Below are 27,868 nucleotides of genomic sequence, written 5' to 3'. Positions count from 1 at the left end.
GGCGGGAGGGGGCGGGGCCTGCCAGGGGGCGGGGGAGGGGTCTTGCGCCGAGGCCAAATGGGGCGCGCGCTGGGGAGAGCGGGAAGGTAAGGGGGCGCGAGATGGGCCTGGGGGCCTGAGGGGAGAGTTGGGAGGTGGAGAGAGAATGGGATGTTGTGGTGGAAGAGGATACTGAGGAGGGGGATCTAGGGAAGCCACGGGTCATGGTGAGGTGTGGAAACTGGGGTGATGAACCTGGAGTCTGGGCTAGTCAGTGAGGGGCAGCAAGGGAGTCAGGCCTAAGAGCTGAACCCCCGTGTGTGTTCTTCTTTCCTGACAGTGTAAATGAGCAAAGATGGATCAGGAAGGTGGGGGAGATGGGCAGAAGGCCCCGAGCTTCCAGTGGCGGAACTACAAGCTCATCGTGGATCCTGCCTTGGACCCTGCCCTGCGCAGGCCTTCTCAAAAGGTGTACCGCTATGATGGAATCCACTTCAGTGTCAACGTGAGTACCCCCAGCCTTTCTTTGCCTTCTAGGAAACCTCAGGCACCACTTTCCTGTTAACTCTGTTCAGCACCTAAGAATTTTCATACTTGTAGCCTGCCTTCTTAAAAGTGGGCTACTGGACCTAGGTTTTTTGCATATGGATCTCCAAATGGACTTCTTTGGAATTAGTAATGTGGTCTCACCTTGAACTCTCTTTCCATTCCTGGTTTCCTTCCTAGGACTCAAAGTACCTACCTGTCGAAGACCTTCAAGATCCCCGTTGCCATGTCAGGTCCAAAAACAGAGACTTTTCCCTCCCAGTCCCTAAGTTTAAGGTATGTGTCTCCTCATGTGGTGACCCTAGGAGGGTGTGAAGTCCTGGTAGTCTAGTCATAGTGTAGCCAAGTAAAAGGGGATTTTCCAGTGAAAGAACCTCAGCTAGATCTAACAGCCTCTGAGGTTGTAAGACTGAGTTGTTTTGGACAGGAGGTATGTTTCTCTTCTAGACAGGTACGGGTGAGGTGTCCCAAGCAGGGGTGTTGACTTGAAGGATGAAGTAAGGATAGGTGTAGCTCTTCTGTCTATCACTGCGTCCTTCCAGACAGTGTGTAACATGACAGTGTCTTTGTATGATATGCCAGCTTCTCAACAGTTACGGGGAGTGACAAGTCCAGACACTCCATCTGGGAGTCCTCTGTTCTTTCCCTCACTTGGCTATTTGACCCTATATCTTGTTTCTTTAGACGGTGACTATTTCCTTGTCTGGGCAGGATACTTGTCAGGCCTTTGACTACACCTAGAAAGAACTGGTGGTTCTTACTCTCCTTTGCTAAATTTTTAGTCCTCCTTTTCAAATAAATTATTTGCAGTGTTCCCTCATCCCTCTTTCATTTTGTACACTTTCCCTGAACAATCTCTTTCACACCTGTGACTTCACATCTATGACCTTTCTCACACCTATTTATCAAAATGTTGGTATTCAAATCGCTGTTTCCAGCTAAGCGCAGTCTCTTGAGTAACAGATACATATATCTGGTAGAGGAACAGCTCAATCTAGAGACCTAACGGACATCTCAAACTCAAGGGATCTAAAATAAATACTCTTTACCCTTAATTGTCTTCTTTCCCTTTCCCCTTTGCTGATGAATGACAACACCATGTATTCAGTTATAAAAACAAAAATCATGGCAGTCATCTTATGATTTTTTTTTGTTCTTCATCTGTCACATATTTATTGTGAAGTCCTGCTGATTTTTTTTATTTTTTTTTAAAGATTTATTTATTTATTTATTTATTTATACAAGCACTGGGTGCAGTCAGAAGTGAGGGAGGGTGAGAGCGGGCGGCAGGAGAGGTCTGCGCGCCATGTGGGACCCTCCTCCGGTGGCCAGAGAGCAGCCGGGGATCGAACTGGTGCAGCAGAGGCTGCGGGCAGCTTCGCAACCCAGCACTCAACCGCTGCGCCACCGGGGAGGCCCCTGCTGATTTTTTTTAAACGTGTCTTTTTAAATTTTTCTGTTTCCGTTGGTACTACTTTAATACAGACTTTATTTCACTCCACCATGCTGCCAGGTGTCTCTTTGGTTTTACTGTTGTCTTATTATACTTTTGTTGCCAAGTTCATGGTTCTGTGCATTGGCACATAAGGTTATTGATCTGGTGAAGCCTCATATCCTGTTTTGGTACTGCACACCAGTGTTCCATTCGATAATACTCTTGGCACTTTTGTGTCTGTCTGTGTTGTCTACTTTTCTGAACAAAAACTCCTTCCCTGTCCCTTTCCCCCCACCATGATTTTTTAAATCATTATATTCCTATAAATCATTATATTCCAGACTGTGGTGGTAACCATTTAATTAAAGCTAAGTTCATGAATTAATTTCCTACAACTGTTTTCTTCCATTTATGTTTATTCCTCAGTTTATACACTTCTTTTCCTGTTTTTTTACCATTGTTCTGTGGTGAGACGAATTTAGAAAAGAGGTGTTAAGATAGATGTATTGATTTTGGCAGCTCTGTATCCCATTGCCTTGCTGTTATTTCCCAGTCCAAACTTGATGATGTCATAATCTCACTGAAGTGTCCCAAAGGGCAAAGGAAACCGTGGACAGTGCTAAGACCCCAGACTTGACTCCTGTTCTCTCCACAGCTGGATGAGTTCTATATTGGACAAATCCCATTGAAGGAAGTAACTTTTGCAAGACTGAATGACAATGTGCGAGAGACCTTCCTGAAGGATATGTGCCGGAAGTATGGTGAGGTGGAGGAGGTAGAGATCCTTCTTCACCCCCGTACTCGCAAGCACCTGGGCCTGGCCCGCGTGCTCTTCACCAGCACTCGGGGAGCCAAGGAAACCGTCAAAAACCTCCACCTTACCTCTGTCATGGGCAATATCATCCATGCCCAGCTTGACATCAAAGGTGAGGGTTCTTTTGCTTGCTGCCCTTGGTTGGATTCCAGCAGAATATACATGCCATTGTCTGTGGGGGCAAGTTAAATGATCATGATTGTTCATCTGAAACTCTTAGGATGACATGTTTCTCTGCAGTGAGAACTTTATGGAAGGACTATAGTACATATGTGATTTTTTTGTGTTACCTCTGGCAGGGCTAGGATATAACTATATTTGTTACAAGAGAACATATGAAGAGTTACTCTGGTATGATGAATAAAGACTAGTAAGTAGTCTTAGCTCAGGTTTGATTTTGATAGTGCATTCCCAAAATCCCTGGGTTTTGAATTTTGGGGGCTTTGGAATTTGAGATTACAAATTAGGAACCTTTGGCCTCCCTGGTGGCACAGGGGTTAAAGTCTCAGTGCTATCAAGTCTCAGTGCTGTCGCCAGCCACTGTGCCATGAGTTCTATCCTCAGCCAGGGAGCTGACCCACATGGTGCAACAGACCCCTCCTGTCCCACCCGCTGCTCCCCTCAACAGTGTATTTCAGTAGATTTGCCTGTTCTGTTCCCCACTCTGTCTCTGGTGAATCCTCTCAGCCCCCACACCTCTGGCTTACACCCTAGTTCTTTTATGCATAAATAAATAAAAATAAATCTTTTTTAAAAATGAAGAACCTTTACAGGTGAGTGAGGTAGTCTGGGCTTCTGTATTAATGAGCAATAGTGAGGATTGGGGACTATGGCACATCTTAAGGGAGGCAGCTGTTAGTTGGCATTAGCCAGTTAGCAATTAGAGCTATAAGTTAATATAGCTAAGTGTTCTGAGTTGTTTATAAATCAGAAATCTTGGTTTTTGTATGAAATCTTATGATTGTTAATGTTGTATTCCCGCCAGTCTTTTTTTTTTTTTAGAGATTTATTTACTTATGCATACAAGAGCTGAGGTAGAGGCCAGAGATGCGGGGGGTGAGAGGATCCACCAGAGACAGAGTGGGGAACAGAACAGGCAGACTGACTGAAATACACTGCTTCAGGGAGCAGGGGGCGAGACAAGAGAGGTCTGCCTCACCGTGTGGGTTGTTCCCTGCTGGCCGGGGATTGAACTCGTGCTACAGAGGCTGTGGATTGCTTCATAGTGAGGTGCTTAACCCCTTCCGCCACCAGGGAGGCCCCTATTCCCTCCAGTTTTTTCAGCAATCATATAAGGCAACTAAAACAACTGTGGACTAGATTTAATCTTCAGGTTAAAATGCCATTTGCAACCTTTAGTTTGTAGGATGAAGAGTATAGTGGAATATAGCATCAGATCACCTGGGTTTGAATTCCATTTCCACCATTGATCAACTTTATGACTTCGTGCAGGTCAATTTTCTTTAGGCCTTTAAAGTAGGGATAACTGATGCTTCTTCTGGTGGTCACGTGGGAACACACAGAGAAGTGCTATTATAAACTGTTTAGTATTGTCTGACACGTTTGTCATTTGTGGTAGTTATTAGGTAGAGATGAGGTAGAATTTCCCAAGACAGATAAGGTAGAACTGAAACCCCAAACCCAGGAATCCAAGAAATCACAGGAAACTCAAGATCTGAGAAAGAAATGGGAACACCAAGTCAGAGGGAGTTATTTTGTTTATCTGACTCTGTTGGTACCCATTTTCCTCTCTCCAGGACAACAACGAATGAAGTACTATGAACTGATTGTCAATGGCTCCTACACCCCTCAGACAGTGCCCACGGGGGGCAAGGCCCTGAGTGAGAAGTTCCAGGGCTCCGGTGCAGCCACTGAGACGGTGAGAAGCTTGTGGTTGCCACTGCCTGGGCCATGTGGGCACAGTGCTTGGATGCTAGGAGCAGTTTTGAGGAGGTGCTGGGTTTTGTGTTCAGTATAGCATGGTCCAAGAAAAAAATGCTTAGATGCTCTTAAATGACAAGGAACTGGGATTCTTGTTTTAGGGAAGGGCAAGTTGTTAAATGGTACTTGATCTCTTTTTTCTTTCTCCCTATTCCACATTCTCCCTCCAGACTGAATCCCGCCGCCGCTCCTCCTCTGACACAACTGCCTACCCAGCAAGCACTGCTGTGGTAGGCACTCCTGGCAATGGCACCCCCTGCTCCCAGGACACAAGCTTCTCCAGCAGCCGACAAGACACCCCATCTTCCTTTGGCCAGTTCACCCCTCAGTCCTCCCAAGGAACCCCCTACTCTCGGGGCAGCACCCCCTACTCTCAGGACTCTGCCTACTCCAGCAGGTGCAGAGTAAACACCCTCTGGTACACCCCAGGTTCTGGAAGCTGCCACTGGGAAGAAGAAACCCAGAGTTTCTCTTTAGAGGGAGTTGGGAAAATTTGTCCTAGTTTCTTTGTGGATTCGGCCAGCAAACCCCTGTCCTCAGGGAATTCATTTTCTAGCTGGGAACCCAAGAACATTTAGATCTTCCTTTGGGGGCAGCCTAGTGGGACTTTGGTTACTGAAAGCTGAACCCGGCTAACTCTTGCGCTTTTTCTCTAGCACCACTTCAACCTCCTTCAAGCCCCGGCGGTCAGAGAACAGCTTCCAAGATTCCTTTTCCCGCCGCCACTTCTCTGCATCTTCGGCTCCCACGACCACCTCTGCAGCCATCTCTGCCACCACTGCAGCCACCGCCTCATCCTCCTCCGCCTCTTCCTCCTTGTCTTCGTCCTCCTCATCCTCCTCCTCTTCCTCATCCTCTCATTTTCGTGGTTCTGACTCAAACTACCCAGCGTATTATGAAAGCTGGAACCGCTACCAACGCCACGCTTCCTACCCACCGCGCCGGCCAACCAGAGAGGAGCCCCCCGGGGCTCCTTTTGCTGAAAATACAGCTGAGCGCTTCCCGCCTTCCTACACCTCCTACTTGCCCCCTGAGCCGAGCAGGCCCTCTGACCAGGACTACCGGCCTCCTGCCTCAGAGGCTCCACCCCCAGAGCCTCCTGAACCTGGTGGAGGCGGGAGTGGTGGGGGACCCAGCCCAGAGAGAGAAGAATCTCGGACCTCCCCCCGCCCAGCCTCACCTGCACGGTCCGGCTCCCCAGCCCCAGAGACCACCAACGAGAGTGTGCCCTTCGCGCAACACAGCAGCCTAGATTCCCGCATTGAGATGTTACTGAAGGAGCAACGCTCCAAGTTTTCTTTCCTGGCTTCTGACACAGAGGAAGAGGAAGAGAACAGCAGTGCAGGCCCTGGGACTAGAGACACAGGGAGCGAGGTGCCTTCTGGGTCAGGTCATGGCCCTTGCACGCCCCCTCCAGCCCCAGCTAACTTTGAGGATGTGGCACCTACAGGGAGTGGGGAGCCTGGGGCGACCAGGGAGTCTCCTAAGGCCAACGGACAGAACCAGGTGAGGTTGGGGTCAACCAGCAGAGGAACCTGGGATCAGGAGGCAGGGTTGAACCTGGGGGGCGGGGGGGATGGCAACTAGATAAAGAGCATGGATTTGAGAATAATCCCAGGAAACAGCCAGAAGCCCTCTGACCTTCCTCTGCACTCCTACAGGCTTCTCCATGCTCTTCTGGAGAGGATATGGAGATCTCCGATGATGACAGGGGCGGCTCACCCCCTCCGGCCCCAACACCCCCCCAGCAGCCTCCACCACCACCACCCCCACCCCCTCCTCCTCCTCCCTACCTTGCTTCCCTTCCCCTTGGGTATCCTCCCCACCAACCTGCCTACCTCCTCCCACCCCGACCTGATGGGCCACCACCCCCTGAGTACCCCCCACCTCCTCCACCACCACCCCACATCTATGACTTTGTGAACTCCTTAGAGCTCATGGATCGACTTGGGGCTCAGTGGGGTGGGATGCCCATGTCCTTCCAGATGCAGACCCAGATGTTAACTCGGCTCCACCAGCTGCGGCAGGGCAAGGGATTGACTGCTGCGTCAGCTGGTCCCCCTGGTGGGGCCTTTGGGGAGGCCTTTCTCCCATTTCCACCCCCTCAAGAGGCAGCCTATGGGTTACCTTATGCTCTGTACACACAAGGCCAAGAAGGCCGAGGGGCATATTCCCGGGAAGCCTACCATCTGCCTTTGCCCATGGCAGCCGAGCCCCTGCCCTCCTCCTCAGTCTCAGGAGAAGAGACCAGGCTGCCTCCCCGGGAGGAAGCAGAGCTGGCAGAGGGCAAAGCCCTCCCATCGGCAGGCACTGTGGGCCGTGTACTGGCCACCCTTGTCCAAGAGATGAAGAGCATTATGCAGCGAGACCTCAATCGCAAGATGGTAGAAAATGTGGCCTTTGGAGCTTTTGACCAGTGGTGGGAAAGCAAGGAAGAGAAGGCCAAGGTGAGTGCCCATGCCTGGTACTGGGAAACCTGGGGTGCCATTGGAGGAAACAGACTCTGACTTCTCTAGTCAACACAACTCAAAATAAGGAGAGAGGTGATCGGAACAAGTGGGGTGTGAGACTAAGCATTTGGTGGGATACACTATTTGGCAGGGGATTTTGGGATACATGGAACAGTAAAAAGCACAGGGCTCCGAATCAGGAGATCTTGGCCTAGACCGCACTGCTTATTTGCAGGGGATTAGGCCTCTAATCTCTCTGGGCTTCAGTCCTCCAATTCTTTCTTTGTAGAGTGGGAATCGTAGTACCTGCTTCATAAAGTTGATGGACTAAATGAGCAGACTTTGAGAGCCTTAGTGGGGCTGGTACAAGGGAGGTGTGGTCTAGCTACGGCAAATGAGGAGTGAGTAGATGCATTTCTGTATTCTTGGGGCCTGGAGATAGTTCTCAGGCAGGAGGCAGGAGGGAGCACCTGCGTTCTGGGACTCAGTCCCCCTACTGTCTTCCTGTAGCCATTCCAGAACGCAGCCAAACAGCAAGCCAAGGAGGAGGATAAAGAGAAGACAAAGCTCAAAGAACCAGGCCTGTTGTCCCTCGTAGACTGGGCCAAAAGCGGGGGTACCACCGGCATTGAGGCCTTTGCCTTTGGGTCTGGGCTGCGAGGTGCCCTGCGACTGCCTTCTTTCAAGGTACTCAGAATTGTGGCCTTACCTAATACAGTGGGGAGAAGGGGTATGGGCAGTTAGGAACCATGAGTGTCTGAGTTCTAAATGGGCCCGTTTCTTCATATCTCCCAGGTAAAGCGAAAAGAGCCATCAGAAATTTCAGAGGCCAGTGAGGAGAAGAGGCCCCGGCCTTCCACTCCAGCAGAGGAGGATGAAGACGGTGAGTGGAGATCAGGTGTCGGGAGAAGGGCTGCTTAGATCTGATGAGAAAGCCAGAGGCGGGATTGAAGGAGTGAGAATCTTAGGGCATGGGCCCAAGCTGAGATTCTGGTACTTGGTAGTTCTGAGAAATGTGAGAAGTGTCGTGTCTGGTGTGGCTCATGTTCAGCTATGTTGTCGTTTAGTTTGCTGCGTTTCACCTTTCCACCTGTAAAACAGAAATGGTAATTTCAACATGTAGAAGCCTAGAATTTTGAGGTTAAACAATCATCTACCCAAGTTTACCATCTGATGCTTAAGCTCTCCTACAACTTTCCCGCCAGTTTGTTTTAAGTCTAAGTTCTTGGTTGACACCTTACATGGCTTGACACTTCCTTGTTGAGTCAGATCTGCTGCCCTGGAGACCCTGTTATCCTTAGTGCTATTTTCTTGGGCTAGACACAAATCACTACCCTCTTTCGCTCAACCCAGAGAAGGATGCCATGTTTAAATCCATATGAAATATTAGGGAAATTCCGGGGTGTTTGTGTTTCTCTGCTGAAGTTCAGCTGCTTGTTATATAAAGAGGTCTATCCTGTGGGACTGTCAGCAAGATCAGCAATGGTGTACGTGAAGGTCCTTTCATGGGGTAAGGAAACGGTAACTGCTGTTGCTGGTGGTAAACTGCCCTAACTACCACTCACCTGGGCCTAGACCCTGAACGAGAGAAGGAGACTGGAGAGCCAGGACGGCCGGGGACCAAGCCTCCAAAGCGAGATGAAGAACGAGGGAAGACCCAGGGCAAGCACCGCAAGTCCTTTGCTCTAGACAGTGAGGGGGAGGAAGCTTCCCAGGAGTCATCCTCAGAGAAGGTGAGGGATAAGGGCACCCAATCCCTGCCAAAAGCCTACCCCTGTCCCCATGGCCAACTTCTCTCTGGGCTATAATCCAGGTAACTGTGTTTTCCTGGAGGCCCAGTTGTCTCTTGCCTATTAGGCCCCATTTGTCCCTTTCCTTAAGGATGAAGAGGACGATGATGAAGATGAGGAAGATGAAGAGCGTGAGGAAGCCATGAATGCTACAAAAAAAGAGACAGCAGCATCAGATGGTAAGCACAGATGATAGAATCAAACCCTGCCCGGGGAGGAAGGAATGTAATCACCTGTCTAGTTCTTTCTTGAGCCCCCATAACCTTCCTGCTGGGTGTACTGAACACCTTTGGTGCCCCAGGAGCAGCTGTGTCTTTTAGCCACATCCTTTTGGACCTTGGTCCATTATAAACAATAACACCAGTACCCAGCATGCTCCTTCCTACTTATCTCCGCTCCTGAGACTTGGCTGTCCTCTGAAGACAACCAGCAGAGCTTTTTTATTTATTGATACAAGGGGTCTGCTGAACTTTGCTGCTGTTCCTCGATGCTACCAGACTGGACCTTTCTACCTTGAAGCACTGTCTTCCTTATGGCCCAGCCACTGAGCTGTGCCTCCATTTCCCCCGCCCTGCCGTCACCAGGCACAGCTCTGCTCTTCGGTTGAATACCTGTTTGTTCCTCCATGTTCATTGAGGTCCCGGGTACATGGTTCAGTCTTTTCATTTATATTCAGAGGTAGATATTGAGCCCCTGCTCTCTGGCAGGCACTGCTGTAAGTGTTGGGAAACACAGCAGTGAGCAAGACAGGTGTAGTTCCTGCTTTTGTGGAGTTTGTGATCAATTGGAGGAGAGAAGGAGACTTGACTAACAAGTACCAGCACTTCAAATAGAGTTATGTGCTTTGAAGATGATAAACTAGGTTAATGGAATACAAAGTGGAAGGAGCTGGGGAAAAGATTGTTTTTTTTTTTTTTTTTTTTTTTAAGATTTCATTATTTATGCACACAAGAGCCAGGGTACAGGCCAGAGGCGTGTGGGGGGTGAGAGGATTCACCAGAGACAGAGCAGGAAACAGAACAGGCAGACTGACTGAAATACACTGCTGAGGGGAACAGTGGGCGAGACAGGAGAGGTCTGCCGCACCATATGGGTTGCTCCCTGGCTGCCTAGGGATCGAACTTGTGCTCCAGAGGCTGCGGGTTGCCTCACAGTGCTGTTCTCAACCCCCTGCGTCACCGGGAGGCCCCAAGATTGGCTTTTTTATATATGATGGTCAAGGAATGCCTCTGAGAGAAAAGACCTGGTGAGAGTGATCATCCAAAAGCCTCTCATTTTCATTTAAGCAGAGGGTAAGGTCATCTGCTTAAGACTGAGGGGCTGCAGACCCCTACACATCCACTTGATCACCAATTCCTGTTTTTTATCATCTGAATGTTTTTTTGAATTTGTCACCTCCTTTGTTCTTACTGTCCTGACTTTGTCACTCAGTTCTGTAGCAGGTGTAACTGACTTGCCTGTCTCTTCCATCCTTTCCCCTCCATTCCAGTCTATTTTCCAGCCTGCTGTTAGAATGCACACCTGATTCTGTCACTTCCCTCCATAGTTTTCCTGGCCCCCTGTTTTCTGTGAGGTGATTCTCAGCTTGACACTTTAGACCATTTATAATTTAGCCCTTGCTTATCTGTTCAACTCTAACCTTCTCTAGACCCCTCCCTAGCCACTGCCACCTTCTAATCTAATTTACCTAGTCAGGTTTTTCAGACAGCAAAATTCTTATATTTCCTAGAGCCCTTTGATGTATTACCATCTAGAAACATGGAGCATGTAATATTTCCTAAGCTTATTTTATCCTAGAAGCCTTTTTCAGAGTTGGTCACCCAGGCCATGTCTATAAAACCCACTTTGGGAAAACATTTAATCGAGCAGACTGCTGGCCACTCCCCCAGGGGTAGCATCTTCTCTCGCCTCTGACAGCCCACTTTGTCCCCACGTCTGTGTGGTGAGCTGCTGCTTGTCCTCCTTGACTTCGGCATCTCATCCTCCAAGCAGAAGCCAAGACTTCCCTTTGTGTTGCTCCCCTGGCCCTTTCTATTGAGGCTTATCACACTGAACAAATAGGATGCCTCATCAGCACCTTGAGGATAGGACTTCCCCGCACTTCAGAGTCTGAGATCTCTGTCGTAAAGTCAGTGCATGAACCCCCCGGCTTGACGAAGTGAAGGGTCTTCCCACCTCGCCTGATTGCCCCTTCTGGATTTCCAGGCGAGGATGAGGAAAGCGATTCGTCCTCCAAATGTTCTCTGTATGCCGACTCAGATGGTGAAAATGATAGCACGTCAGACTCCGAGAGCAGCAGCTCATCCAGCTCCTCATCTTCCTCCTCCTCATCGTCCTCATCCTCATCGTCATCTGAGTCCTCCTCTGAAGAAGAAGAGGAGCAGCCAGCAACCATACCCTCAGCATCACCGCCTCCCAGAGACACCCCTGCACCCCTGCCAGCACCCGTAGAGGAGCCCACGCCAGAGAAGGCTGCAGGCTCCCCAGTCATACCTCTCCCAGAACAGGAGAAGTCTCCAGCAAGACCTGTTGGTAGGTGGCACTGAGCCATTGATTTGATCTCTCTGTATATGTGTGTCTGTCTCTGTTAGGACAGAAGGGTCTGCAGTTACCATGTTCAAGTGTGTGGCTTTGTTGGAAACATACAAAGTTGTATAAAAACATTATGTCCTGTCATTCCTCCCTTGAAGAAAGTTATGACCTAACATGCTCAAGCTGGAAATATGTTCAAACCGTAAATGGTTTAGAGTACTAGACCAGGGTATTTACTAAAAGTGAAACAGAGCTGTCCCTTCACAAGTATGTTAAATAGACAATCCCAATTTAACAAATTCCTCCTAGTACTTTTCCTTAAACTTTTTTTCGTGTATGTAGGAAACTGGGGTGTAGGCCAGAGGTCCAGAGGGAAAGAGGATTCTCTAGAGGCAGAGTGGGGAGCAGAACAGGCAGATCTACTGAAATACTGAGGGGAGCAGCGGGCCAGATAGGAAAGGTCTGCTGCGCCATGTGGGGTGCTCCCTGGTCGGGGATGGAACTCAGTCTGTAGCATTGATAGTGCTGAGACAACCCCTAGGCCACCAGGGAGGCCCTAAACTAGTTTTCTTAATGTACAGTGTATACTCGTAGGTAGATTAAGTGGGCGGGTAGAAAACATCTGTTCATGTTAATTGAGATAACAGTTACAACTATTAACATTAACTTAATTTTATCTTTTTTTTTTTGTGAATCTGTACCTTAAATTATTATTTAATAGCATACACATAATTTATCTTACTGAAAAACTATGTGTTCAGTCAGTAGACATGGAGTTATTGAGCACTTACGGGTGGTGTGAGGGACATGATGCCATGCACATCAGGCACTGCTCTTGCCCCCATGAAGCTTGTAGTCTCTTAGAGTCTGCTGAGTAATAACTACACAAAAAAATCTCTAATAGCTCCATGAAAGAAAATAACAGGGTTGTCTGAGAACATGAGCACATCTGTGGAGAGTCTTCCCTAGAAAAGCATCATTGATCTGAGGTCACACAAAGCTGACGAGAGGGAGTGATTAGCATGTGCAAAGGCCCTCAGGCAGGCAGAGAATATAGCTTGGTAGAAGGCATAAAAGAAAGCTAATCTGTGGAAGTGGGAGAGGGACTAGACTAGCTGAAACTAGGGAGGTGAGCAAGGGCTCGGCCATGCACAGCAAGTAGGCCATGTTAGAAACTTGGTCTTTGTCTTGAAGGGGGTGGAATGTCATCAGAGGACTGATATCATACTTGAGTTTTGAAAAGATGCAGTACAGAGAAAACTTGAGAGAGGTGCCAGAGTTTATGCAGGGAAAGTAAGAAGCTGTTGCAGTTGGCAAGAAGCTGTTGCACCAAGGCAAGCAATGGTGGTAACTTGGACTAGTTTGTCCCTATGATGAAATCAGTAGCTTAGTTTTCACTTATCCTTCTGAGATGGACATGGCCTTCCAGAGATCGCACTCTCTCTAGAACTTTATTGAGAATCCATGGTCTGAGATAGGCAGTGATCACATGAAGACCTCCTAGCACTGGTATACTCTGTTCTGGTCCAAACCCCATAAGAGTTGGAATTGAGGGACTCATCATACCTAACATGCTTATCCTGAATTCTTCAGGTAGTAGAGGAACCTTGTGGGGTCACAGGTCAGAGGGCATCCATCCTTGTACTCTTACTTTCAGCAGGGTAGGAAGAAGTGGGAAAGTGGATTAGACTTGACAGCAACCCAGAAGACCTGCTAAGACTGGGGCTTAGGGGTGAAGAAGGCAGGTGGTTATGTAGGTTGAGAGTCTACAGGGCGAGGGAGTAGAAGGATGAGGACTTATGGGTGTGGAGAGTACTGTGAATGGAGAGGATCTGGTGAGGACCCCTGCAGTCTGAATGAGATAGAAGTGGATTTAGGAGGAGGGAGATAGGTTAGGGAGAGAAGGATGGAAAATTGAAAGGTTGATTGGGGTGAACTAAAATATTGGGGTGAATTGTGCTATAAGACAGGGGCTCCAAGTATAAGGGTCTAAGGTAGAGCCATTCTAGGGGGTGACGAGGTAAGGGTGGGACTAGTGAAGGGTACCTAAAGATGAGTAAAGGAGGTCCCTGAAGATATGAGCAGGTATCTAGATAGGTAGAAGGGGTGGGAGAAGAGCAGATTAAGGCAGTTCTCTAGGTTTTTAGAGAATGATAGGGAAAGCTGAGTGAGCAGGAATACAGTTAAATAGAGGTCTCTGTGGCCTTATGGTAGGAGACTGAGAGAGGGCTTGTCTAGTGGAACCACAAGCTAGACCAGAACCAGGGACTTGACACCTTTGGGACTTGGCCTTTCTTTAGTCCTCCCTTCTGGATTGTTCTCTCCATTCTAATAGAGGATTTCTTTCCCTTCCCACCCCCAGACTGGCCACAGACAGACCCACTCCATCTTACATTCTTATTCTTGGGGAAGTTTCTGATAGAAATGGTGACTTCTGAGAGTTATATTGATTGGGCGGGTATGCCCAAAGTTGTTTCTCTAAATGAGAGGGGATGGCCAAGTTTTCTTCAGGACAAGGAGTGTGAAAAAGCTATGCCAGGACGGGAATTTGTTCTCAAGAGCAGGGCCTCCAGAGAGACAGTAGGCTGGGTTGGGGGATAGGTCAGAGGAGGAAAGGAGAAGCGACAGGACTTGTAGTAGAAACCAGGTGAATACCCAGGGAGGGCCTTGCTACCCCAGGTGGTATCCAAACCCCAGAAACAGGCTGAGAGCCTCGCTGGGAGCGCCAGATTGCCAAAGGTCTGTTAAGGCAGTGGTGGATGCGTGTTGATCACTGCCAGCTTAGGCCGGGCCTGGTACTACCTCCCCAGCAGTTCTCTGGGTGGTAGAACCAGGTGTGAAACCACTGAGTCCCAATGCAGGGTGTCTGGACAGTAGGTAAGAGCATCAACTCAGGTCTGCCCTGGGATGCAAGGTGGGGTTAGTAATAGTACCAACCTCATGGAGTTGTTGTGAGGATTAAATGAGTTAATATATATGAAAAGCTTGAATTGACACAAGGTACTAGCTATGAATCTGCTACAACTAACCTGAAGACTGGCGATTGAGAACCACTTCGTAATTCTCTGAGATGTTACTAATGTCTGAGAAGGTGAGGAAGGCTTCACAAAGGAGGTGAGGTTGAGCTAAGTCTAAGAGCTACTTGTGTGCTGTCCCCGTGGACAGGAGGAGAGCGGCATTCCCGTCAAGGGAACCTTGCAGGTGGAGGGCCAGGACTGGAATGTCAGGCCTGTTGAAGTGGCTGACACCAAGGATGGAGGTTGTGTGATGGGTCATATGTGCAGGACTGTCTTGTCCAGAGACAGGGCTATCTATGCATATCTTGAGTGGTGCTCAGGCCCCTCCACATTCAGCAGTAGGCTTGGGGGTCCTAGCAGAGAAAGGATGTGCTCCCTCTCCTGGGGGTTGCTTAGGGAAGACAGCACTGCCTGTTCAAAGACCATCTACCTCCCAGCCACCCGTCCTCCCGTCATGCTTTGGGTCTCAGCTTCACCCTCTGCTGTTTTTTTTTTTTTTTTTTTTTTTTTTTTTTTAATAGAGGCATGCTTTATTTATTTGTTTGCTGGTTTGTTTGTTTGTTTTTTGTTTATACATGCACTGGGTATAGTCAGAAGCGCGGGAGGGTGAGAGAATTCACCAGAGCCAGAGCGGGGAGCAGAGCAGGCAGAAGGACCGAAGTACACTGCTGAGGGGAGCAGCGGGCGGCAGGAGAGGTCTGCACGCCATGTGGGACCCTCCTCTGGTGGCCGGGGAGCAGCCGGGGATCGAACCGGCGCCGCAGAGGCCGCGCGCAGTTTCGCAACCCAGCGCTCAACCGCTGCGCCACCGGGGAGGCCCTCACCCTCTGCTGTTTTAAGGGGAGACTACCCCTGCCCTCTTGGTTTAGTTCTGTTTAGGGGGAGATGAAGAAGGTAAGTTTTATGAAGTATTTTAATACAAAGATGCAGCTTCTTATATTGTATCTTTTTTTTAACCTCTAAACAGAGCTGAAATAATAGATACTTTCTTTCTTGCCTAATTGTATCCTCTTTATAAAATGCAACTGGCAAAAATTGTTTTGGTTTGTGTGCCTAGTTGTTGCATGTTGTTCTGTCACCACCAGTCTTGATAAAAAGGAGAGAGTCCAAGCGTTTGTTTCCTTAGAACCCCCCAACCACCTTGTTTCTGTTCAACATAAGCTCTGTGAGGACTTCTTTGAAAGTGCTTAGTGTGTTTTTCCCCTGCCTGACAGAGTTGGTGCTCAGTAACTCAGGTGCGGGAATGAGCAGATCAAAATCCCCGCCCATCAAGGGAGCGCAGCGTGCCTAGGAGGATGTTGCAGTGTCAGAAACTGAGGCGAGGGTGCGGCAGCTAGAATGTGGGTTCCCGGTGAGGCTGGCCATTTGCCTGCCCATACGGATCCTAATCTGTGGATGTCGGGCTGAGAAGTTGACTTTCTTCTTCCCCTGTGTGCTTCTATCTCCAGGTTCCACAGAAGAACCACCTCCCAGTGTGCCCCAGCCTCCCCCAGAGCCACCGGCTGGACCCCCAGCCTCCACCCCCCGCCCTGACGAGCGTCCTTCCTCTCCTATTCCCCTCCTGCCACCACCCAAGAAACGCCGGAAAACTGTCTCCTTCTCTGCTATGGAGGAGGTGCCAGCCCCAGAGCCTCCCCCAGCCATCCCAACGCAGGTCAAGTCTCCTGGTCCGGTCTCCCGCAAAGTCCCCCGGGGTGTGGAGCGGACCATTCGCAACCTGCCCCTGGACCATGCATCTCTGGTCAAGAGCTGGCCGGAAGAGTTGTCCCGAGGAGGTCGCAGCCGGACTGGAGGCCGAGGCCGCTCCACCGAGGAGGAAGAGGCTGAGCCAACAACAGAAGTGGACCTGGCGGTGCTGGCTGACTTGGCCCTGACCCCAGCCCGGCGCGGGTTGACTGCCCTGCCTACTGGTGATGACTCGGAGACCACAGAGACGTCGGACGAGGCGGACCGCCCAGGTCCCCTACTCAGCCACATCCTCCTGGAACACAACTATGCCCTGGCCATCAAGCCCCCACCCTCCACGCCAGTCTCACGGCCCCTGGAGCCAGTTCCTGCCCCTGCAGCCCTCTTCAGCTCCCCAGCAGATGAAGTCCTGGAGGCCCCTGAAGTGGTGGTGGCTGAGGCAGAGGAGCCCAAACAGCAGCAGCAGCAACAAGAAGAGGGGGAGGAGGAGGAGGAGGAGGAGGAAGAGTCAGAGTCATCTGAGAGCAGCAGCAGCAGCAGCAGTGATGGGGAGGGGGCCACCCGGCGGCGCAGCCTCCGCTCCCACACCCGGCGCCGGCGGCCACCCCCTCCACCCCCACCCCCACCCCCCCCTACCTTCGAGCCCCGCAGTGAGTTTGAGCAAATGACCATCCTGTATGACATTTGGAACTCGGGCCTGGACTTGGAGGACATGAGCTACCTGCGGCTCACCTATGAGCGGCTGCTGCAGCAAACAAGTGGGGCTGACTGGCTTAATGACACCCACTGGGTCCATCACACCAATATCCTGAGCTACAAAGGCTGGCCACCTCAGTGTGGGAGACCGGCTCGGGGTGGGGCAAGCTTTACTGGGGTCACACCACCAGGCAGTGTTCTAGCGTCCGTGTTCATCTCCCTTCCTGTTCAGTTTTCTCTGCCACTTTCGGCCTGGGTATGTTCCCTCTCGCTACCAAGCCCCCTTTTCTCTGGGCCTCCTGCCTCTTTTCTCCCTGCCTGTTCTGACGGAAGAGGTGGGTTCAAAGGCTTATTTCTCCAACTTTCTGTCTTCCCCATGCTGAATGTGCTCAGGGCCTCCAGCTCAGATCAGTCACTGGGTGGGCCTGGGGTGGACAGCGGGGGGCCCCAGTGAGGAGCTCATTTTCTTCCTTAACACCCTGCACTCACCAACCTGAGCACTCCAAAGCGCAAGCGGCGGCCCCAGGACGGCCCCCGAGAGCACCAGACGGGCTCGGCCCGCAGCGAGGGCTATTACCCCATCAGCAAGAAGGAAAAGGACAGGTACCTGGATGTGTGCCCTGTGTCAGCCCGGCAGCTGGAAGGAACAGACACTCAGGTGAGGCCCTTCCCTGATACCTGGCTCACAGTTATTCTCTTGCCATTATTTGTCCTATCTGTTGACCTCTCCCTCGCCCTGCTTCTCCAGGGGACTAACCGTGTGCTTTCGGAGCGCCGGTCTGAACAACGGCGGCTGCTAAGCGCCATTGGCACCTCAGCCATCATGGACAGTGACCTGCTAAAGCTCAACCAGCTCAAGGTGAGCAGGAGCTTGGGAAGGCTCAGTGGGAAAGCTGGACCTGGGGTTACTGCCCACGGCATCCATAGTCTCCTGTGGGTAGGAGTGAGTTGACAAGATGCCCCTCTCCTGCCCTGGAGGCCTTTGGGAAAGGCGAGGGACTGGGTTGTGGGAAGCAGCTGGCAGTAAGGTCTGTCTTCTGCCCTCCAGTTCCGGAAGAAGAAGCTCAGGTTCGGCCGGAGCCGAATCCACGAGTGGGGTCTGTTTGCCATGGAACCCATCGCAGCTGATGAGATGGTCATCGAATATGTGGGTCAGAACATCCGCCAGGTGAGGCTTGAGCCCCGGACTTGATGGCAGCCTGGGATGTGCACTTGAGAACCACCTGACCCTCTAGATAAAGCCCCGCCTTCCCCCTGCTCCTGAGACTAAGTCAGTAAAACCTGCCTCATTCTTTATCCCTTCGTTGAACAGCTAGTAGTGGAGACGCGTGAACTAGAGCTTACTGACGCAGCAAGAAGTAAAGCTAATGATTATCTCTCCCTTTAAGGACTTTACAGTTTAAGAAGATTGTACAAGCACCTACCTATTAAAGGGGAGGCTGGGGAGGCAGGATGGAGGGAGCAGTGATGTTTCAGCTGAAGAGCTTTGCTAGGCTGGGGCAAGGGAAAGTGCGCCCCTGTTACAGGGCAGCATGTCCACAGGCCTGGAGGCAGGATCACCTTAGGTCGATGTGGCTAGTGGGGAAACTTGGGCAAGTGGCATCAACAAGAGGCTGGATGGAGTGCATACTCCGTGGAGCTTGGGAGCTGTGGCCATAAGTTTGAACCTGTGGTAAGGAGGAGGAAGAGGTGTTCAGCAGGAGAGCACTTTGGGTGGTTCTGCGGTGTGACGAGAAAAGGCCGAGACCACTGTGGGTCTGTTGCAGAGAGCCCTTCGCGTGGGGGTGGTGGGAGAGGCCAGGGCTAGGTCATGGCACCCAGGGTAATACGGTCTATGAGCCCAGGACCGCCTTCGGGATCTTGCAGAGGCGTTGGCTCTGGAAAGCGAGGGCATGGGTGAGGCCATCTCTCAGGACGCAGCCGTTAGCAGCTAGCTAGGTAGGGCTGCCGGTGAAGCAGAGAGCGACGAGCAGATGTGTCGTCGAGATGTGTTCCAGTTTGGACATCTGAAATTTCAGCCCCCGGGGGGAACATCTAGGGGATGACGCCCCGCAGCTCCACTGAGGTGGATCTTGGCTGGACAGGGAAGTTTGGGAGGAGTCCCCCCACTTCCTTAGCTGGCAGTTGAAGCTCTGGAAGAGTGTGAGATCACCCAAGGAGAGTGCCGAGAGCGCACTGCCCTGTTTTCGGGGAAGTAAGAGTTGCTCCTCATGTAAGAGTGTCCCCTGACGTGGACAGCCTGTTTTGGAGACAGGGTCCTGAGAGAAGAGTGGAGTGGGGCTCTGGCATGGCTGCTGTCATCTGGCCACATAGCAGCCTGGGGCCTCCGTGTCTGCTGTGAGCCAGGCAGATACTCCAAGGGAGCTCATGGCAGCTTCTGTCCAGGGACCAGTGCAGACTCCTGGGGTGACTGAGTATGCCAGCCAGAGGGGTAGGGCTCCTGGAAGCAGCCTGAAAAGTCAGCTCCTTGGGTTCCTGGAGCCAAAGAAAGTATAGATCCAGGACAGGCTGATGCAGGCCCCCGGGAGACAGTGGGGAGACTACTGGACCCTTCGTCATGGGGGCTGGTGGAGTCGGGCCTGGTCCCGTAGGGAGCTGAGGGGACGGCTCCCTTACTACCGTCCTGTCCCTCCCTCCCAGATGGTGGCTGACATGCGGGAGAAGCGCTATGTGCAGGAGGGCATCGGCAGCAGCTACCTGTTCCGGGTGGACCACGACACCATCATTGATGCTACCAAGTGTGGAAACCTGGCGCGGTTCATCAACCACTGCTGCACGGTGCGCGTGGGGCCTGCCCTGGGCGGGTGGGGTGCCGAGGGGGCGGCCACGGCTCACACTGCTCTCACCGCCTGCAGCCCAACTGCTATGCCAAGGTGATCACCATCGAGTCCCAGAAAAAGATCGTGATTTACTCCAAGCAGCCCATCGGCGTGGATGAGGAGATCACCTACGACTACAAGTTCCCGCTGGAGGACAACAAGATCCCGTGTCTGTGCGGCACCGAGAGCTGCCGTGGCTCCCTCAACTGAGGTGGGGCAGGACTGGTGCCCACATCCCTATTTATTCCCCTTGGTGCCCTGAGCTCCCAGCCTCCCAGCCTTAGTGGGCTTAGCAGGTCCCACATCCCCCCATCTCAGAATATGGGGTAGGGGGAGCCCCCAAGCCCTAGGAGGGAGCCTCAGTCCCTTGAGGCAACTTCTGCCCCCTCTGTCCCCTTCCCCACCCACCTCCTCATTTTTTTCTTTGCGGAGAAGAAGCTGTAAATGTTTTGTAGCTGCCAGCAGCTGTTTCCTGTGGAAACCTGGGGTGCCGGCCTGTACAGATCCTGTTCTTGGGGGGGGCTGCACAGCCCCCTTGCTTTGTGTTAATGGGGACTTCCCCTTTGTGCCCTGCGTGCACCCCTCCCCAGTTTAGGGGTCTCTAGGGGCAGTGGCCATGTTCTCCCCCTGGGGGGGGCCCTGCGCCCCCAGTCCTAGGGACTCCGTGCCTGGAACCCTGCCTCATCTTCTGTTCCTGCCAGACCCTGTGGGTCACCCTCTCACCCTGGTGTCTGGAAGCTCCTGCTCACCCAGGCCAGGACGGTGGGGGACGGGCCCTTCCTGTTGGGCTGGATTGTACATATGTTAATAGTGCAAACCCAACGCCACATTTTTATAATTGTGATTAAACTTTATTGTACAAAAGTGCTTGGTCAGTATCTTTGGGAAAAAGCAGGGTGGGATGGGGGTTGAAGACAGAAGGTGGGGCAAGTGAAGTGGGGAAATGGGTGGCCTGAAGTTGGGGGTGGGTTGAGAGGGGCTCTTGGGCCAACCCAGACCTGCAGATTCAGCCGCCATCACTCTGGGCTCCCAGATAGGCTGGACAGTTGTCCAGAAATTCCCCAAGGCCAGCCAGTGTGGGGCCAAGGTCAGGCCTCCCTTCCCTTCCCAGAACCACAGCTGCTGCTGGACTTCTGGCCTCCTGGGAAATCCAACAAGAGGGAAGGGCTGGAGTCATGCAGCGGGAGTGAGGTCACCCTGCCTGCTGCTCCGTCTGTCCCGCAGCCAGGAAACCCCTCAGCCCTCATTAGCCAGCAGCTTCTGGCCTCCCCAGCCCCCTTTCCTGAGTTCTTTGCTGGACCCAGGTGCCAGTAGAGTCCAGAGTGGCCACCAGGGGGTGCCCTGTGGCAGGACTGGGGATGGAGGGTGGCTTCCGAGTTGGACTGCTCCGTTCCCAGGGATGGGCCAGGAGGGAGGAGCAAGCGGAAGGGCTGGCCTAGGCGACGACAGACAAAAGCCCCTCCTCCGGAGGCCAGTTTGGGTGTCACTGGGTGCCGGGCGCCCTGGACAGCGGCTGCAGGTAGGTAATTTGTCCCAGTTCTTTCCATCTGCCTCTACCACCCCAATTCCTTCTTCCCACCCTCCCTTTTTTGTTCCAGAACCTTCCCATCTACCTCAAATCCTGATTCAAGCCCTCATCCTTACCAGTAACTGGTTAGCAGGGTGAAAGGGGAGGAAGCCTGGCTGCTGCACCCACAACTGCAGCCACCAGGAACACCTCTGGCCTCTGGGTCACTGCTCCAGTCCAGTTGGCCAGAACCCCCTTCTAGGAGTAACAGGTGGGCCGCTGGTGCTGGGCAAGAGGCAGCAGGCCACCCGAGTGAGCCAGGATCTCTTCCCAGCCAAGCATGGCAGGCCCTGCAGAGGCCCAGAAGCTGGTGTACCTGGTCACAGGCGGCTGTGGCTTTCTGGGGGAACATGTGGTGAGAATGCTGCTGCAGCAGGAACCTCAGCTCTGCGAACTGCGGGTCTTTGACCTGCACCTGAGTCCCTGGCTGGAAAAACTGAAGACAGGTGACCATGGGGGAAGGGAGTAGACGGCAGGGTGGGGACTTCTTGACTCTGGTGGAAAAGATGATGCCTGTTTCTGTTCTCCACATGGATGGGATGAATGAGTCACATGGAGAACATGTGGCTCCTGAGGGTGTAGACAGAACCCCAGGAGTTGGCTGATGATCCCAGCTCTGACTTGGCCTCTGGCTGCCCCCACCCTCTACCAGGGCCGGTGCAGGTGATTGCCATTCAGGGGGATGTGACCCAGGCCCATGAGGTGGCAGCGGCTGTGGCCGGAGCCCATGTGGTCATCCACACAGCCGGGCTGGTGGACGTGTTTGGGAGGGCCAGTCCTGAGACCATCCATGAGGTCAACGTGCAGGGTGAGGTGCTCCCCACTTTTCAAATAATGTACTTACATTGCCCTAGCTCATGACCAGATCTTGGTTGTTTACTCCCCAGCCCCACTTCGACCTTGACCTTTGTGACTCTCCTGTGCTATCCCCAGCCAGGTTGGCCCTGTGGCCATTCCTGCCCATTAACAGACCTCCCTCACCTACCTACCTGTTGTGTTTTTCCCTGGGCCTGGGAAAGAAAGCCACATGCCCTCCTCCACATTTGGGATGGGAGAGGAAAGAGTGAGGTGGGGGAAGCTTTAGCTTGCACACAACTATTTCCTCTCCCAGGCACGCAAAACGTGATAGAGGCTTGTGTGCAAAGTGGAACACGGTTCCTGGTCTACACAAGCAGCATGGAAGTTGTGGGGCCCAACACCAAAGGTCATCCCTTCTACAGGTGAGTTCAGGTCACCCCTCATTTTTTACAAAACAGATTTATGGGGGCCTCCCTGGTAGCACAGGGGTTAAAGACAGTGCTATCAAGTTATCGCCAGCCACTGCAGCATGAGTTTGATCCCAGCCAGCCAAGGAGCTGGCGCAGCAGACCTCTCCTGCCTCACCTGCTGCTCCCCTCTGCAGTGTATTTCAGTAGATCCACCTGATCTGTTCCCCACTCTGTCTCTGGTGAATCCTCTCACTCCCCGCACCTCTGGCCTACATCTCAGTTCCTGTATGCATAAATCTTTTTAAAAAATAATTTATGCGTACAAGAAATGGGGTGTAGGCCAGAGATGTGGGGGATGAGAGGATTCACCAGAGACAGAGTGGGGAACAGATCAGACGGATCTACTGAAATACACTGCTGAGGGGAGCAGCGGGCGAGGCAGGGAAGGTCTGCGGCACCATGTGGGTCAGCTCCCTGGCCAGGGATCAAACCATGCTGCAGTGGCTGCCAATAGCTTGATAGAGCTGAGACTTAACCTCTTGTGCCACCAGGGAGGCCCCTTTCCCCCAGTATTTCAAGAGCCCTAACTTCCCTTCACTTTCAGAATTTTACTTCTCTCCCACTAGGGGCAATGAAGACACCCCATATGAAGTAGTACACAAACACCCCTATCCTTGCAGCAAGGCCCTAGCTGAGAAGCTGGTCCTGGAAGCCAATGGAAGGAAGGTGAGGCTAGAGAAAATGAGGTGGGAGGTGGAGGGCTGCCAGCCAGAGGCAGAGCTGGGGCTAACCCTGCTTCTCTGCATCCTCCCTGGGCCACTTCCCTGCCAGCTGGAAGCCACAGCAGGGGGTGGCCACTGGCTCCTAGGTCTTAGCAGTGCCTGCCTTTTGCCCCCAGGTCTGTGGGGGGCTGCCCCTGGTGACATGTGCCCTGCGTCCCACTGGTATCTACGGTGAAGGCCACCAGATCATGAGGGACTTCTACCACCAGGGCCTGCGCCTAGGTGGTCGGCTCTTCCGGGCCATCCCGGCCTCTGTGGAGCATGGCCGGGTCTATGTGGGTGAGGCTCGGGTAGCAGGTGGGAGGCCCGTTAGGGCAGGCCCCACGTGCTGTGGGGGGGAGGGGTGTGCCCTGGCTAGAAAAGCATGGTTCCTATGCCAGCCCGGCAGACTATGATTGTGTGCTTATTGCACAAGCCACAGAGGAAGCTGGATCCATGCAAGTTGGGAAGGCTTACATAAAAAAAACATGTCCTGGGCTGAGAGGCTTGTGGTGAAGGGAGCAGCATCTCCCCAGGAGAGGCTTAGCATCTACACAGGACCAAAGGAACAGCATCCATACAGGCTGGCTGAGGAGCAGGTGGCTGCAGGGGGTGGGGTAGGGGTGTCGGAAGAGGACTTTACCATGCTGTAGTAGGCGGGCAGCATCTACTTGGGCCCAGAGGGACTGGCCCGGGGGGAGAATAGCACTTATGTGGTCTGAGGGGCCCTCAGGTGCATGTCCCCCTTCCCCACCACAGGCAACGTGGCCTGGATGCACGTGCTGGTGGCTAGGGAGCTGCAGCGGCGAGCGGCTGTGATAGGTGGCCAGGTGTACTTCTGCTATGACCATTCCCCCTACCTGAGCTACGAGGACTTCAACATGGAGTTCCTGGGCCCCTGTGGAGTGCGACTGGTGGGCACCCACCCCCTGTTGCCCTACTTGGTGCTGCTGATCCTGGCATTCTTCAATGCCCTGCTGCAGTGGCTGCTGCGGCCGCTGCTGCTCTACGCCCCTCTGCTCAACCCCTACACACTGGCCATGGCGAACACCACCTTTACCGTCAGCACCAACAAGGCCCACCGCCACTTTGGCTATGAGCCCCTGTTCTCGTGGGAGGAGAGCCGGACCCGCACCATCCACTGGGTGCAGGCCATGGAGTCAGCCAGCGCAGCACAACTGTCCAGGTCCTGAGTCCTTGAGCCAGGATGGGCGGGGAAGGTCGTATTCTAGAACTGGAGGCAGGGATCTGGGGCCGACTGACTGTCCTGGAGCTTTCCACTTTTTAAATCTTTAGCACTGAATCTGGGTCCTGATGCCTCAAAGGTCTAGGGCAGGGTTTTGAGGTGCAATGTCTTCACTCTCACCCCAGGCCTGATGACTGGCTGGGCGAGGGTCTGAATCCCCTGAGGGTCTCCTGCCCCCACTTCTGGTCTTTCAAAGAGGGGACAGAAGCTGCACAAGCCTCTTGCTGGCCTGCTGACTGCCAGGCATGATCCCGCGCCTGGATTCCGAGCGAAGGTGCTTTGTGACCACTTCCAAGACCTTTGTCTCCTTTGGGGACGTCATCGTCCCATTATTTATAAACATCACCTTTAGACGTTTAATTCTCAATGAAAGCTAAGGAAATCCAGGTGTTTTCCTTTCTTTCCACCCCTCTATCCAAATTCTGTACCTACAGTATCGTTGGCTCTTCGTCTGAGGACGTCCAGATAACACTGTACCTGACCATTCCCTGGAATAAAGCTCCTCATCCAAGACTGTGTCTGTCCAGTCCCGCCCGCACCAGCCATGTGTCTGTCTCCCTCTCCCCACGGCGCCCGTCCCGTGTGGGGACAGAAGGAACTGAGCACACTGCACGCCCGCTGTTGGATTGGTTGCTATTTCTCCCGTCCCATGGGGCCCGACCCGGCCCGGGGTAGGGTGGGGGGCTCTGGGGACAGGACATGCAGGGCTGGGGGTGGGGCAGAATTTTCCTGTTTTATCCATTTGCAACTTGGTCACCAATAGAGAGAAATGGGACTCTGAGGGCTAACAAGAGTGGATGGCCTGGCTCTGGGCCCCCAGCCAGGCCCCAGGAGTCCTGTCCCCTCCAGGGAGGAGAGGGAGAGAGCTCTAGAACCCAACGGAGAAACAGAAGGGGCAGGGGCTCATGTCAGCAAACACGGCTACATCACGTGACACGCCAGCGACACGGAAACACACGCCAACGCACACGGCTGCACAGTGGGCAGGGGGCTGGGGCGGGGGGGGGCGGTGAGGAAGGGAGCCAGGAGCCACCCATCTTGTCCTCTGCAGGGCGGGCTGGGGCGGGCGGGGTGAATGCATAGAACACATCATGTACACACGCTCGAGGCGTGGCAAGAGCGTGCATCGACCCACAGGCACATGGGATGAACACGCAGTGTGCTTCGTGAGAGGCGGGGCTCTGGAGAGGGGGAGGGGAAGCAGCAAGCCCTGGCCAGGCCCGGGACCACCCACAGGGCACACAGGGGCTGGATGGCTGTAGGTGCATGGAGGGCGGGCAGCACACACTTGTCCGAGAACATGCAAGAGACACCAGCCCCCAGACAAGACTCCAGGACGCATACAGACACGGCAGCCAACAAGCAAACACATCGTAGGATGTGGGACTTGTAGAAAGCTGGGCCCGGAGGGGTCCAATGAGGCCCAGAGAGACGGGCAGTTAAAGGCCTGATACCACTCAGGGAAGCAGTAGCATCGCTCCAGCCATGGCTCCACCCTTCTCCTTGGGGCCCCAGGCTGTGGGGATTCCGGAAACACCTGGCTGAAAGGGTGTCCTGGCTGGGTGGCAGGAAGGAAAAGGGGGGGTGGGGTGGGGTGGAGGAACTGGGGCCTGAAGTCCCCAAAGAAGCCTGAGATGGGAGCAGGAGGGCTACAGTCAGACAAGGGGCAAACTTCCTGTCCTGCAAAAGGGCATTCTGGGAATGGACAGGCCGGCTCCCCTCCTCAGTACAGTCCCCCTAGGGGGGTTACACATATTGGCCACACACAGGCAGGACCCAAACAGCCAGGTAGGGAAGAGGCAGTCTGCTGAGCTGGGGTGGGGGTGGGGAAGGGTGTTGTGTTTCAGAAGGTCACGTCTGCATTCTCTCTCTCTCTCTCTCTCTCTCTCTCTCACACACACACACACACACACACACACACACACACACACACACAGAGAGGCACACATGCTGCACATGAATTGGGACTCTGGGACATGATCTGTGCGTACACACACACACACACACACACACACGCTGGTCCTTCACCCTGTGCACGTGTGTCTAACCCCAGGGCAGGGCACGTTCTTGTACTTTGTAAAATCCTGTCTACGTGTGTCCCCTACGAAGGAGGCGGGGGCTTCTCACATCATCCTTTGCTCACATTCTTCCCACCTGGCACCAAAACCCACCTGTAAGCACCTACGCTGCCTACACAATGAGGAGCTGGTCCCTTCCTCACCCTCAGAAGCCCCGGCCTGTGTCCTAGCCTTGATCTTAGCCTGGGTCGGGGGCAGCTGTTGCCAACGTCATAGCTGAAGATGTGTCCAGGCCGGGACTCGGCCCACCCCCGTGGCCACTCCAGCACATTTGAAGTGAACAGCCACCCAAACCCAGGGCCCTGAAGCGGAACCAAGGGCATCACGTGGGACAGTGGGATAAACACCGGCCTCTCTCACTTCCAAGGTAAACGTGTGGGAGGAAGGAAAGCTCTCGTTGTCCATCCGCCTGGGGTGGCCCCTGACCCTGGCCGCATCCGCAATATTTCCCACATGTAACGTCCCAGAAGGCTGCGTGCAAGAGTGTGCGTGTGTGCCCCGTGTGTGCCTCCTCCCCTGGGCCTGTGTGCACACCAAGTGCCCAGACTTCAGGTGCAGCCCTAGCCTCTGGCAGAGACAGAGAAAGATAAGCGTGTGGGCATGTGTGCAGAGCAGGAAACTCTGCTAGCACAATATTGGCGTTAGCAGTGTGGCCACACCACATGTTGGTCAGCAGCTGTGGGAAGAGAGGGAGGGGTAAATAAATCTGTATTAACAAACTCACATGGGGCACCATCCTTAAAGATAAAGACATGTACAGAGTACCCAGGGGCAGGAACCCTGCAGAAAGCCTCTATACGGGCACACACTCTCACACTCACACATCCGTACTCCAGACAGTAGAGCAGTACAGGTTTCCGTGCCCACCCAGAACAGGTGTCCAGTGCATGATACGGAAGGTTCTGACTGAGAAGAGGGCCTACCACCAACCCTTCAGGCACATGCTTGAGAGATGCGCGCACGCCACGTCACCTGCTGGGGGGACCGCACATGTACATGTAGGTCATGGTAGGTTATTCATATGTGTACACTTCCACTCACCTCGGTAGATGCCACAGGCTCACACCACACACACACACACACACACACACTCCCCCCACAACATACATACCAGCCCCAGGGCTGATTAAGCCAGGAGGAGGGTTTGCTCTACATCACACAGCGATGTCTGCCACGGCCTGTGTGTCTGGCTACCGTAGGATGTCCGTGTAGACATCCACAGCAGACAGGGGAGGGGGTAGGGGGAGGGAGTGTGGTTGCATTAGATTCAAGCACACAAAGACAAAACTCCATGTACACAAAT

The 27,868-nt window shown here is 53.0% G+C and overlaps 2 protein-coding genes across 2 annotated transcripts; both read left to right on the top strand.

The window, feature by feature from the left end:
* Nucleotides 1–334: 334 nt before the first annotated feature.
* On the top strand, nt 335–19,915 carry SETD1A (SET domain containing 1A, histone lysine methyltransferase; the record flags this gene model as incomplete). The annotated part of the gene is made up of 18 exons (XM_084249142.1): nt 335–484; nt 706–801; nt 2,616–2,886; nt 4,532–4,653; nt 4,886–5,112; nt 5,372–6,221; nt 6,377–7,162; nt 7,676–7,852; nt 7,961–8,048; nt 8,741–8,898; nt 9,047–9,134; nt 11,161–11,487; nt 15,953–16,993; nt 17,372–17,544; nt 17,635–17,745; nt 17,935–18,054; nt 19,527–19,664; nt 19,742–19,915. 18 exons carry the CDS (start codon nt 335–337, stop codon nt 19,913–19,915), a joined length of 5,097 nt encoding a protein of 1,698 aa, XP_084105268.1.
* A 1,637-nt stretch (nt 19,916–21,552) lies between these two features.
* Nucleotides 21,553–24,434, top strand: HSD3B7 (hydroxy-delta-5-steroid dehydrogenase, 3 beta- and steroid delta-isomerase 7; the record flags this gene model as incomplete). The annotated part of the gene is made up of 6 exons (XM_084250191.1): nt 21,553–21,718; nt 21,925–22,080; nt 22,384–22,492; nt 23,107–23,206; nt 23,379–23,541; nt 24,001–24,434. The coding sequence occupies 6 exons, from the start codon at nt 21,553–21,555 to the stop codon at nt 24,432–24,434; spliced, it is 1,128 nt and encodes a 375-aa protein (XP_084106317.1).
* Nucleotides 24,435–27,868: the final 3,434 nt, after the last annotated feature.

The sequence above is a fragment of the Talpa europaea genome, assembly GCF_964194135.1.
Source record: "Talpa europaea genome assembly, chromosome: 12".
NCBI lineage: Eukaryota > Metazoa > Chordata > Mammalia > Eulipotyphla > Talpidae > Talpa > Talpa europaea.
Note: the sequence above shows the minus strand (reverse complement) of the source record. Positions and strands in the feature narration are given on the sequence as shown.